Source organism: Plutella xylostella, chromosome 3, assembly GCF_932276165.1.
Source record: "Plutella xylostella chromosome 3, ilPluXylo3.1, whole genome shotgun sequence".
In the NCBI taxonomy this organism is placed as follows: domain Eukaryota; kingdom Metazoa; phylum Arthropoda; class Insecta; order Lepidoptera; family Plutellidae; genus Plutella; species Plutella xylostella.
The window spans coordinates 1536080-1549483 of record NC_063983.1 but is presented as its reverse complement, the minus strand read 5'-3'; the positions used below and the strand labels follow the sequence as shown (position 1 = coordinate 1549483).

Here is a 13404-nt window from a genome sequence, read left to right as displayed (position 1 = left end):
TTTTTTTTACTTCTTGAGTAAAAATTTGATGCTTCAATGATTTAAAAAGTATTTGTTTTTTTCGCAATTGTATTTTACCAAGCAAAACATTATTATAATCATTTAGACATAAATCTTTTACCACGCATTTCTTAGCGCCTTTTGCTTTCTTTATTTCAGCGTCCTCAGTCTTAATACAATACAGTTTCGAACGTAATCCAACAAATTCTGAAAGGATTTTTCCTCCTAGTTCATCTTTAAATAATCCAGGAACTTTTTTATTTAACTGTGGTACATTGTAAGTATTATCAATTGAATAATTACTGGTGTCAAAATATTCTAGAAAATTATATTTTACATCTGAATAAAAGTCGTCCGTTTTAATCGAGTAAAGAAGACTATCTGTATCGGTATAACACAATCTTAGTCTTTCACCGTAAAATGGTTTCAAAATAGAATAATGAAAAGTGTATAAATGACTTTTAGATATTTCCAACACCGAAAACCCAATATAAATTGGTTTATCTAATATAACTCTCTCTGGTTTCATTTGAACAGCTACAAAATTTTCTGTAAATATAGTGCAATTTTTAAAATTAGGTCTTGATATTAATCTATCCGCGGTGTAGTTTTTTTTTGTTTTATTGCAGTTATCCGACCATTTAGTAACTAACTTGATGTCAATTCTTCTTTCGGTATCTTCTAAAGTCTTTCCGAAAATGCTATTGTTAAGGAGCTTAAATAAATCTTGTTCAAAAGAAGATTTAGCTTTTTGTCTAAGATTAGTATTTAGATCCATATAGTCCTTAAGATATGCCCCTTGTTTAAATTTAATTACTTTATGGATTTTTTTCAGTACTAAACCATGTTTAATACAATTTTTCAAGTGTATGTAATGAATCACGTAATGAAATTTATCATATAAATTTGGAATTAATTTTTTTGACACTGAACCCGGTGGTGCAAACTTTTGTGCACAAAAGGGCAAATCATTGTGAGAGTCATGGAGATAATCTGGATATTCTAAATCAACCTCCAAAATATATCCATATGCGGCATCATCTGCTATATCTAATATGTTCAATCCATCTATTTCAAATTTACTTAACATTTTGAATCCTGAGTGAGGTAAACTTTGGCACATTGCATATCCGTATAGGTTATTACAATCAAGGTAAACTAAAAAGTTTGATGGAAGTTTTGGGTCATAACTATGTTGATACTTATTATTAGCTTTAGCGTGTCTGGTTGTACACAAACACACACCACCACGAATACCACTTTGAAGCATCCTAATAATTTCTAAGTCATGGATGAGCTCCAAATTAACTCGTGTTTTTAAAAGCATAGCGTCAAAACTATAGCTTGGTGAAGTCAAATAAAAAGCCGGATCTAACTTATAATTTTTTATACATGTTGTGCGAAAATTTTCAAAAACGTCTGCTAATAACAACACGTCTGTCTTTACATATAAATCTGTATATTCTCCTAAATTATTTATATTAAATGTGCACCATATATTTTTTGCATGTTTATAGTCATCGATTGATAACGATGAATTGTTTAACTTATTGAAAAATAATTCTTGCGGTGGAAGTTTTGTCTCATCATAGGCTGACCACGTGGTCATATAATCGTAGGGATAGACACCTTTTCGTCTAAGAAGATTGAACTCGGATTTATTTTTACAAATTTGATTTAAATGCTTAAACTGTTTATCAGCTAAAGTGTTTGAAAGCTTGTCCAAACTAGAAGGCAAAAAGCTAAAGGAATCAACAAATCTCACAGCAATATTTTCTGAATCTGTCATTTGAAATATTTTAGTAAACGATATGTAGTTTTCCTTGTTTCTTGCTATAACCTTAATTTTACCTGGAATAGATCCCAAATGTCGTATAAACAAGTGGCTATCGTACCCAGACAGATTGTGAAAAAATACAGGAATAAATTTAGGGAGTTTGTAGCGCAAATTACAATACGAATGCGCTGCTCCTCTGTATTTACCTGTTAAGTGACAGTGATCCCTCACTCGGTCTTCTACTAACGGTTTCTCACATATACAGCATTGATGTGACGTATCAAAATTTAATTGATCCGTGTCAGTCATTACTAGTGCTATAGGTCTAGAGAGGACTTTATAAATTTCTGTTATATCATTTTGAAGAAAACTTATAAACATATCGACACAATCTTTACCGCGATAAAACATTAATTTATTGAAATTATTATCGTATGAACAAGTTATGTAATAAGAAAAAGCACTCGGTATATGCTTGTGAGTAATTTGTGTATGATTCGAATCTGGTATTGTTGAACACGGCTCCAACAAAGTTTCAAAATCAGCATAAATAACAAAAGGCATTTTTTGTAAGCGTTCGTAGTGCTTAAACTCGAGTATTGCGCCTTCAGTCGGCAGAACTGTCGCGACGCCTCCACAACTATGCAAGGTCAATCGTTCCTCGGAATCAAAACATATCAAACACTCATCGCAAAAGTAAACTTTTCCATGGTGTTTGGTTAATTGCGAACGTAAGAGTTTATTCAAATCTTTTATTAAACAATAATGTAACGTATTCTTATTTTCAAGCAATAAAAGATTTACGTGAACCGCTTGGTGGGCACTTGACTTGTATAGCGGGCCAACAACATTACATTTTTTTAACCCATAAACGTTGACACTAATTTTATTATTTTTTTCAAATAATTTTATGTCGGTAAAGCTGACTGGAAATGTCATTCCATGCGTATTTAGAACGGTACAAAAATGTGGATATGATTTTGTTCGGTTTGCGTTACATTTCGCCGGAAAAAGAGCTGCCATTATGCACCAAAGAAAACAAAAACTATCATTATTGTTCACATTGATGCAAGCTTTCTTACTTTTTATGCTTTTTGGTAGATCAATAAAGCCAGACGCACGAAGAGGAATATATTTATTAATATTTACCTCTAAATAAAGTGTATCAAGCAATGACCACCCACTATCGCGTTCCTGGAACTCGTCAACTTTTTTTAGAATTACGTCGCACATCTCATTGAATATAGTTTTGAAATCATAATTGCTGTGGATGCACCTATTTTCAGTGGCAAAAGACTTAACCTCGGAAGTATCATTTTTAGGTAGATAAAAATTTGCAAATAGTTCAAAGTTAATTTTAACACTTTGATGCGTAGCAAGAGCCGCATTCAATAGTCGCTGAACTTTACCAGCGATGACACGCAAAAACGGTGCCGGCAATACAGGGTGGCTTTCAGGAGCACACACCTGCGCTTGCGCACGCCCGGGGCGGGCTGCGGGCACGGGGGCGGGATGTTTGGTTCTGCGGGAATCGTACACTCGATACGAAGCAATTCGTGAACGAAATGCTGAATTAATTTTTTCTATACACTCCTCCGCTTCAACTCGGGTATTATTTTTATGAGCTATGCTTTTTAAGTGAGCTGAAAAGGCTTTACTTTTTACTAATTGTTCGCACACTGAGCAGAAAATATTTTTACTGGGGTTAACCATTGTTGAATAAGTAAATAATTAACACTTTACTTATTAAGTTATATTATATTTTATTATATATTTTCAGTAAGATAAAGTAGTTAAAAATAAGGTATTTGGTATACCGCTATAACCTAGTTAGGTGCCGGTTTCAGAAAGCCTAAATAAAGTTAATCATCGATAAAAAATATTAGGTATCTGTAAAATATGTAAGGTAAAATTTAATTAATATTTAAATTAAATAAATTAGCAACGAACAATATTTAATAATTTAAACATATTTTGTAGTTTTTATTTTTAAAGACGATTAACTTTAATTCGATTTTCTGAAACATATACTATCCAACTAAGATTTACTTCTTATTCGGATAGTATATTGGCTCCTGTGTAAATCGGGTCTTCGCAACCCGAATAAAATCAATTATGTTAGTCCATTCCGGACTATCATAATCGAATTGATACTTAAGACTGGTGTACGCTTTGGTCCACCGGTCCCGTGGGGATATGTTTTTAATATCGCGAACTTCGTAAACACGAAGTTCGCAGAACAGGCTTCCGTCTAATTTTGCGGTTCGCCGCAACGACCCATCCCCAACTTTTCGGGTTAAGCTGCTCTCCAGCTCTTGAATCGGGTTGTTCAGTGCCGCTGCAGCCTCCGCCTCGTCATCCGACCCACCGAACAGCGCCGCCACAGTTGCTTTGCGACGATTGTATGTCGCCAGGTCAATTTTTTGTTTGCCCTTATTGATTCTGTAAAGAATATAAAAGTAATATCATTACTTACAAGTCGTCAATTAGTGTATACAATAATAATATACTAAGTACCTACTTAGGTACTTAGGTACTTTGGAATGTGTCTGTTACTCCATCACGCTAAACAATTGATCGGGTTCAGACAAAATTTGCACGAACGTGTTAACGCTCATAACATAAGTGATACATAATTTAATATAACAGAACGTTAATAAGTTTATCGGGATATGTACGGAAAACTTTTTATAGCTTGGGGACAACAGCTAGTATGTAAATCCTACTAGTACAGTGTGGCCTCGCTGAATTATTTATTTTGGACGTTGTACTGTTTTTAATTCATGTGTCGTAAGAATTAAATTTGACAGTGTCAATCCCATTTAGGGTGGCACCAAACAAATAAATAAGAATATGATTAGGTACTACTTTTACTGTTTATTATTTAGTAGAACAATTATTGTTCGTACTTACGCTGCTCTACTTTCGGAAGCGGATTCGGAAGCTTTAGTCTTCCGCTTCCTTGAGCCGGATGGAGTTGGGGCGGGAGCAGTAGACGTGCTCGGCGCGGCGCTCAGCGCTGCAGGCTTCACGGGACGACGCCGTGGCAGTTCTTCCTCGGAAGAATAAAATCCCTCACCGTCAGACCTGCAATAAAGAAGAGACATCGTGTTTACATTCAATCAAATCTTGAGTACTTATTGGTAGATCATAATAATAGGCTAACCACGTTAAAACCCGAAATTCAACGCTAAAAGTCTCAAAAACTTTTGAACTTCTTGAGTTGAATAAAAATAAACGTACTAAAATTTGTTGACCGATGTGACAGACAGACAGCGGTTTCAAACACATATCACCCACTTTTTGCGTCAATGGTAAAAATCAGAGATTATGAAAATATAACTTACGTACATTTTTTCTCGTAACTGGTAGGTAATGGAGAGGGAAGACGTCGAGCACCGATCACTGTGCACTTCGCTGATGAAATATAATTTTTCTTTTGATTTCCGTCAAATTTAAATCAATCGATCGATATGATTATTTTCACTCACACAAAGAAAAGTTGATCATGTATACTGCAAGTTAGCATTTTACCAAAATTATGGGAAATGAAATGATGACTCTGATTAAGTTTCTTTTAAATTGTAATACGATATTTAGTCAACACTAGTAGTTCATTTGGATTTGCTTGTGATTGGATATAATTAATTTTATAAAATAATCATGTTTGTAATAAAAATGATGTACTTACCTATTTCTGATTATGTGCCAGTACAGTGTATTTGACCTATGGTAGCATAACGGATTAGCTCTATGCCTCTCATTCTAGAGGTTGTGGTTCGAATCCGGGCACACGCCCGAACCAAATTCAATCTTTTCAATTAATGAATTTAAGTTCACTGATAAAAAGTGGTACTACGGTGAAGGAAAACATCGTGAGGACACCTGCACAATGCAGTGCACATGTAGATCCTAGAGATGTGTACTCTAAGTACATTGTACACATTCTAAAACTGCGATACTGCTCGCGACCTATCATTTGAGTATACAAATGTACACCGAAAAAACGGGTGGGTCGCTTGCGAGTCACCTCTGAGTACCCCTTCGGAGATTACTGTCCACAGCTTATAACATGCATAATAGTTTATTTGAGATAAAACGAGGTATCTACTACTAGTATGATTTATCTCTTCTGAAATTGTACGATTCAAATTGCTGCATAAAAAACTTCGTTGTATTTCCGAAACAAGATTGTAATTCTGACCAGAATAGCACATCAACAAAATGCAAGCACTACATTATATTGCAATGCAGGGCAATGTTCCAGTCAGTGCGCTACTATGTGAAGCTATTATTATCATAATCCAGTTTATCTCTGTGTTAAAATTCTTTTTACATTGATACAAAACTACTAGATGTATTTTTTATTTAGTCTAGGTAGTGAAATGGGTACCTTTCTCGTGAAGGTACATACTTTTCTCCCTGTTCCTAAAGTTTTGCTATGATTACTTTAATATATAAATTCAAATAAAAATAAATAGCTTCTATACTGTTCAAATTAAGAATTAATGTAGAAATCTTTAATTTATATTTAAAAAATACAGGTTTATTGCATTGTTTGCATTACAGGTTCATCGTATTAGTAGATTATAAATATATTATAACAAAGTTTATCTTTTAGTGGAGCGAGTTCACTACAACCACCCACGAATACCACAGTGAAGTTGTTAATTAACATATGACCGCGATCCGCGACACGTCATGTGGTGACTCCTGAGGTCTGGCTTAGTTTGATAGTCTAAGCACCTCCCGAAAATCCCGAGGTCTGGCTTAGTTTGATAGTCTAAGCACCTCCCGAAACTCCTGAGGTCTGGCTTAGTTTGATAGTCTAAGCACCTCCCGAAACTCCTGAGGTCTGGCTTAGTTTGATAGTCTAAGCACCTCCCGAAAATCCTGAGGTCTGGTTTAGTTTGACAGTCTAAACACCTCCCGAAAATCCCGAGGTCTGGCTTAGTTTGATAGTCTAAGCACCTCCCGAAACTCCTGAGGTCTGGCTTAGTTTGATAGTCTAAGCACCTCCCGAAAATCCTGAGGTCTGGCTTAGTTTGATAGTCTAAGCACCTCCCGAAAATCCTGAGGTCTGGCTTAGTTTGATAGTCTAAGCACCTCCCGAAAATCCTGAGGTCTGGTTTAGTTTGACAGTCTAAACACCTCCCGAAAATCCTGAGGTCTGGTTTAGTTTGATAGTCTAAGCACCTCCCGAAACTCCTGAGGTCTGGCTTAGTTTGATAGTCTAAGCACCTCCCAAATATCGGTAGGGGGTTTTTAGCCGGTAAGAGTCCGGCACTACCTGGGTCTTCACTTCCCAGGTGTCCATGATGGATTTTCCCCCTACCTAAAAAAAATAAAAAAAAAAAAATGTGTGTTATGTGATGTGTGTTGCGGCCTGAATAAAAATTTATATTGGTGAGTAATTTTGGTATATTTTTAATACTAGCATCATCATGGTGCCCTATAACCATATATTTGCTGTTGGAAATAAGGCAGTAATGTAACCCAGTGTATTTAGTTATGTTAAATACAGAATGCTTGTTTATTAGTGGTCACCCCGTTGGCAGGTGAATGTACATAGGTCATACTTGTATAACTTGAATTATGGGAACCAACTCTGAAATCAGGAAAAATAAAAGAGCTGTTTCATAGTAAAGTTAAATACATATTCAAAGTAATGTAAAGTTAAAAGCACCCTGTATATGAATAAGACCATTTAGTAAGTCAACGGAAGAGACAATTATTAGATATCGAACGTAAAACCGATTGGGCATTCTGGATCACGGCGAGCGAAGCGAGCGAAGGAGCGAAGCGACTGAGAGTGATCTAGAATGCCCAATATTACACTACTGGCAGGGTTGTCTTTTTTGCCTTTCTTAAAGACAGGTCTTATGCAGCCTATTTTCAGCCCATCAGGATACTCACCTGCAGCGACTGATGTATTAATCAAATTTACAATAGCTTTTGTGATATTATTCGCTATCCTTTTGATGTCAATTGTTTTGATCCCATCAATGCCTGGGGCTTTAAGATTATTTAAGCTCTTTATTATCTTAATTACCTCGCTAGCTGTTGTTTTTTGAAAGCGCATACTAACATCCACCGGTTGAATATCTAGATTACACAATTCTAATTTACAGTTAGGCAATATATCAGTGACAGATTTCTCAAATTCAGAAGCAAATAAATCAGCTATTCCTTTGGGGTTAAGATCCTGTAAGGCGAATGCATTCAATATTGAATCATCAATCGACTGCCGCACTCGTCCACAGATCTGGTTAACAATTTGCCAGAGGGTTCGGGGGTTACCGTAATTCTCTTTGATTTTATTTTTGTAATAATTATTTCTGGCAAACTGTATCACCTTGTTTGCTTTATTCCGTACGGTATTGTACTGCAGTCTAAGCACGGCATTGTTGGAAAAGCATCTCACGTTTCTCGCACAGTTTCACTACATTTTTATTTATCCACGGCTGTCGGTATCTGTAATTTGACTTTTTATTTTGAGTTTTTAACGATTTACTATACACATATTCAAATTTACTTTTAATATATTGATAAATATCATGTGGATTGGTCATACTATCCGTACATGAGAAATCAATCGCATCAAGTTCCTTACACAATGTGTTAAAATCATGCACTTGAATGTTCTTAGTATTTGCAACACGCTGTATGTTTGGCTGCGATGAGTCGACGCACGCCAGCACCACGAGGCGATGATCGGCTAGTACTGTGTCGACAGCTGCCGTGTACGGGTCGGATGTGTGGAATCGGGCAAATATGTGGTCTATGCAGGATTTAGTCACAGTCTGTTTTCTCATTTCTATACGTGTATAGTCCGTGATGCCACACATCAGTCCGTACTCGGAGAGCATATTGAGATAGGAATCCCTTTGTACTGCCGCGGTTTTGAGGTCAATATTTATGTCCCCAATTATAAATAGTGAGCCGGTGTGAGAATTAGTGATATCAATTAACTGTTTTTTTAGTTCGGTGACAAATAATGCCGTGTTAGTTGATGGCGGTCTATAGATTGAACAAATTGCAATGCATTGTTTCTGAATGTTGACGATACCAGAGATATGTTCATAAGAAAAAGTTTGGTTCGTTATTCGTGTGAATTTTATACAGTTTTTTATATAAACTAAGACCCCTCCACCCTTTTGCCCATTACGTAACTGCGAGTGCATTACATAACCGGGTATATTAAACAAGTATGCAGTTGTATCAGAAATATTAGCCTCAGTAACCACCACGATATCAAAGGGATGCCTAGTACTGTCTATGATGTGCAGCAATTTCGGGAAGTTTTTTAACATCGAACGAATGTTTACATGCATGCAAAGTAATTGTAGGTTACAGGCAGGTATTTTTTTCAGGTAGCTATTTATATCTAAACAATTAAATATTTCAACTATATTATTCATATTACTCATAGAATCAGTTGCAGCCATTTTATTAACAAGGTAAGTATTTATTAGAATCGGTGGATATGACTAAAATATTAGTATTATTTCAACAAACTATCGATATCAGCTAAACAACGGATAGCTTGGACTTTGCTATTATCTGTTTTGCGAACTAATATACGGCCATCCTTGCACCAGATGTATTTGAATGAGTCACGCATCCGTTGTTTAGCATTGAAAAGTAGGGTTTTCATGTTAATAGTCAAGGCTTCACGAATAAATATGCGACTATCAGCAGCTTCGATTGGGGTCTGCATGCCCAGGTCGCCCACCTTGATCTCATGCTGCTTGGCAGCCAAGATCCACTGGTCACGGTCGATTTGGTTACGCAGTTCAACGAGAATACCGCCGGTTTTATCCTGTCGACCTGGTAGTCTGCGGGCTGATTGGATGTCCTTCGATTTTATATTTAATTTAGAGGCAACTTTATCCGCAATACTCGCAGGTGTTTGCTCGGGAATGGCTGGCACTCCAGATATTTCCAATGAGTTGGACAGGAGCTTTTGATCAGTATCCTGTGACCGTTGTTCTAGAACAGCTACTCTTAGCTCCAGCCCTTTGTTCTGGTTTTGTAGTAGTACATTTTGGTTTAACAACAACTAAAAATACCTTGCAATCAAAATACTTTTCCCATAATAGTGTTTTTTCCGCCAGGTGGCGTCTTTACGTAAACAAGTAGTTTCACAACGCTCCGTGTTATAAATTCAATTATATTAAAATTAGCCAGTCTATAGTGTCAAAGTAAAGTGAACTAGTGTAATTAGATTCAAAGCAATCAGTGAAAGTGTTATCACAGTAATTCTGTAAGTACTTTGAACAATAAACAATGAAAACAGTTTTCCCGCCTAACAACAACTTTACTTTGTTATTATTAAGAGATTACGGTGAAATACTGTCCAGTTGCGAGTTCTAGTGTGATTTCAACAATAACTAATTCAAATAAAAACAATAATTACTATCTACAATACCTAATAAGAAAATAACTAAAAATACGTTACAAAATTCAAATTGGACGCCAACTTTCGCCGCCGAATAAGCGCCACTTTCGCAGCGGACCATCGAGACAACTCTCACGCGCACATTCGACCTTTCGATAGTTCAAAGTCTCGCCGATAGATGACACTACTTGTAATTTTGAGAGCACTTCATTACTGTAATCGCTAAACATGGAATGTATCACTTGTATGAAACCAGTAAAGACTGATGAATCTTTGAAATGCACAAATTGCCACGGAACCTACCACTATTACTGTAATGGATTGACGGAAGCAGACTTTAAAAAAATCCGTCCGATAAATAAACAGAAATGGAAATGCTGTGGGTGCAAAGATTCAAACAAGACAAACAGTCCTGTCATTCCTGTAAAACCAAAACAACTGGCGTCTTCGAATTTGAGTACAATTACCAATGCCGATTTAGCCAGTCTGAAAGAATTTATGGAGGAAAAATTCAATGCTCAAACTGATAACTTCGCCAATTTCAAAAAAACTGTATCTGATCAATTATCAGCACTCACAACTTTAGTCAACACGTGGGAAAGCCGAATCCAGAAGCTAGAAAGCAACGCTCAAGAAATGAATGAAAATCTTAACAATCTTAAGAGCCAGAACGCAGAAATCTCCACCCTTCATGACACGATTGACTTACTACAAGAGCAACTCAATACCCAAGAGCAATTCTCTCTACGCAACGAGATAGAGATATGCGGTATTACAGAGTTCGACAACGAAAACCTGACACACACTGTCCTTGTATCAGCCCAAAAAATCGGAGTTGAGCTTACCGTGAGCGATATAGACCACGTGACCCGCGTCGGTCCTAAGTCCAAACCCGACGCCGCCGCCGCCGCCGCCGAGCCGCGCCCCGTGGTGGCGCGCCTGCTCCGCAACAACAAGCGCAACGAGATCCTGCACGCTTCAAAGGTTCGCCGCAACCTGAGCACCGGCGACATCGGCCTCGGAGGTACTGCCAGGAAAATTTACTTCAACGAGCGGCTCACTAAAGTAAACAGGCAGCTTTTTCGTGAAGCACGAAACAGATCAAAGCAGTCCGGTTTCAAATTCTGCTGGGTCAAAAATGGGTCCATTTATATCCGAAGAGAGGACCAGAAGTTCCCAAAACTCATACGAAACACTTATGACCTTGACCAAGTTCTTGGTTCTACTCGTCCTCGTGATCCTAAGACCACTTAGGTCGTTTAACATAAGTGATAATACTAGATCTCATAGTCATAAGCTAAACATGTGTTTACCTAGTTGTGACTCAAAGCACTTTAAGTTTTGTTACTTTGTAAAACTGCTAACTATATTTTCTGTGTGCAATCCTACATTATGTATACATAATAATAATATCTTTAACTCTATGCTATTAAAATATTTATCTTATAAGTACTTATATCGTCTCTCTACCCTCTTAAGAAACACTACTATTACATATTATATTATAACTATTATATTAAACATTATTACAATTTTATCTGGTAACTACCCTACACCAAAAATCTGTCAGAATATTAATTTTTCTTTAACAAACCAAAATAATTATATCAAAATGCGTGACAGCACCTATAAAGAAACTCACCCCAGCGAAAAAAATTATACCAAATGGCCATCTTAGATAATATCACTGAAGATATTGATAACACTATAGCAATCCCCTGTCACGCAATAGACTCCCCTGAACTATTTTCAAAATCTATAGATAAAAGCTACGATCTAAAAATTATTACTTTCAATATTAGAAGTCATAGTTGTAATTTTGATAATTTCATTATACTATTAGAACGAATGGATGTCACTTGTGATATAATCATACTTACTGAATGCCGTTTAGGTTTAAATCCGGTTATAAGATCTCTTCATGGTTACCAACACTACCACACCACTAAATACACAAACCAAAACGGTGGAGTAATCGTGTATGTTAAAAACACCCTTAGTGCCACAGTCACCGAACCAGAATTTATAGACGCTAACGTTCTGTTAATTAAGATTTCAAATTTTATTGATGTCATTGCAATGTATCGTTCTCCTTCTAATACTAATGTTAATAATTTTCTTCAATATCTAGAACGAATCCTAAATATATGCAAAAGTACACCGAATATTGTTATAGCGGGAGATATTAACATAAATATTTTAGCAGAATCAGATGATAACCGTAAAGACGAATACCTGTGTACACTTGCTGAGCACGGCCTTGTTCCGGCTATAACACTACCTACTAGACAAAAGTCATGTCTTGATCATATTTGTTTAAATACAAAATACGAAACTGTAGGAATTGTCTGTAAAACATCTGTAACAGATCATGATCTTTGTTTAGTAGCTCTTAAGACCCTGTCCCGTACCAAACCACAACAAAGGCAAATAAGTAAAGTAAATTATTCTGAAGTTGCAGCCGATCTTAAAAATACTGATTGGTCTGAAGTGATATCACAAACAGATGTAACTGCGGCTCTCAACATATTTACAACAACACTTAACGATTCCATCACTAAACACACACAAAAAATAACAATGGCTAAATCACAACACACCATGAAACCCTGGATCACACCTGGCTTAATAAGATGCATGAAGAATAGGGATAAACTACATCTTAAATGTCGACGGTATCCGAAAGATACTGAAACGCGCCTCGTTTATAATAGATACCGGAATTTTTGCAATAACATTTTACACAAAGTTAAAACAGAATACGAAAACAAAATATTATCAGAAGGTAAGAACGATACAAAGAAACTCTGGAATGCTATTCGTGAAGTTTGTGACTTCTCGAAATCCAAAGCCACCTCTTCAACCGAACTACTTAACTCTTGCCCAACCCCTAAAGAGTCGGCTAATAAATGTAATGAGTACTTCACTACTATAGGGGCTAAGTTAGCAAACGATATCCTAGAAAAACAAAATGAAACCGAAATTAACCTAGCTAATTTAGCCAAATCACACATTACACCATCACATTCCTTCTTCATGCTCCCTACTGATGAAACTGAAATCTTAGACTACATCAGACAACTTAAAAATGACAGTGCACCTGGTCTTGACGGTCACAAAAACACATTAATAAAACATTTAGCCCCTTACATATTGAAACCCTTTGCACACATCTGCAATCTCAGCCTTTCAACTGGAATATTCCCAAAGATCTGGAAAATGGCAG

At 36.4% G+C, this 13404-nt stretch overlaps 2 protein-coding genes across 3 annotated transcripts; one reads left to right on the top strand and one right to left on the bottom strand.

Annotated features, from left to right (window-relative positions):
• Nucleotides 1-3523: 3523 nt before the first annotated feature.
• On the bottom strand, nt 3524-6119 carry LOC105387425. 2 transcript variants are annotated; one of them, XM_048623389.1, is made up of 3 exons: nt 5129-6119; nt 4691-4864; nt 3524-4219 (listed from the first exon to the last, which is right to left on the bottom strand). In XM_048623389.1, coding segments are annotated over exons 1-3 (573 nt in total). In that variant the 5' UTR covers nt 5131-6119; the 3' UTR covers nt 3524-3822. The 2 variants fall into 2 exon arrangements, with proteins under 2 accessions (XP_048479346.1, XP_037969437.1); XM_038113509.2 differs by lacking the exon at nt 5129-6119 and having other exon boundaries at nt 4691-4992.
• A 4287-nt stretch (nt 6120-10406) lies between these two features.
• Nucleotides 10407-11432, top strand: LOC125488472. Its single transcript, XM_038117227.2, has one exon. It carries the CDS (start codon nt 10407-10409, stop codon nt 11430-11432), a length of 1026 nt encoding a protein of 341 aa, XP_037973155.2.
• The last annotated feature ends 1972 nt before the right edge of the window (nt 11433-13404 follow it).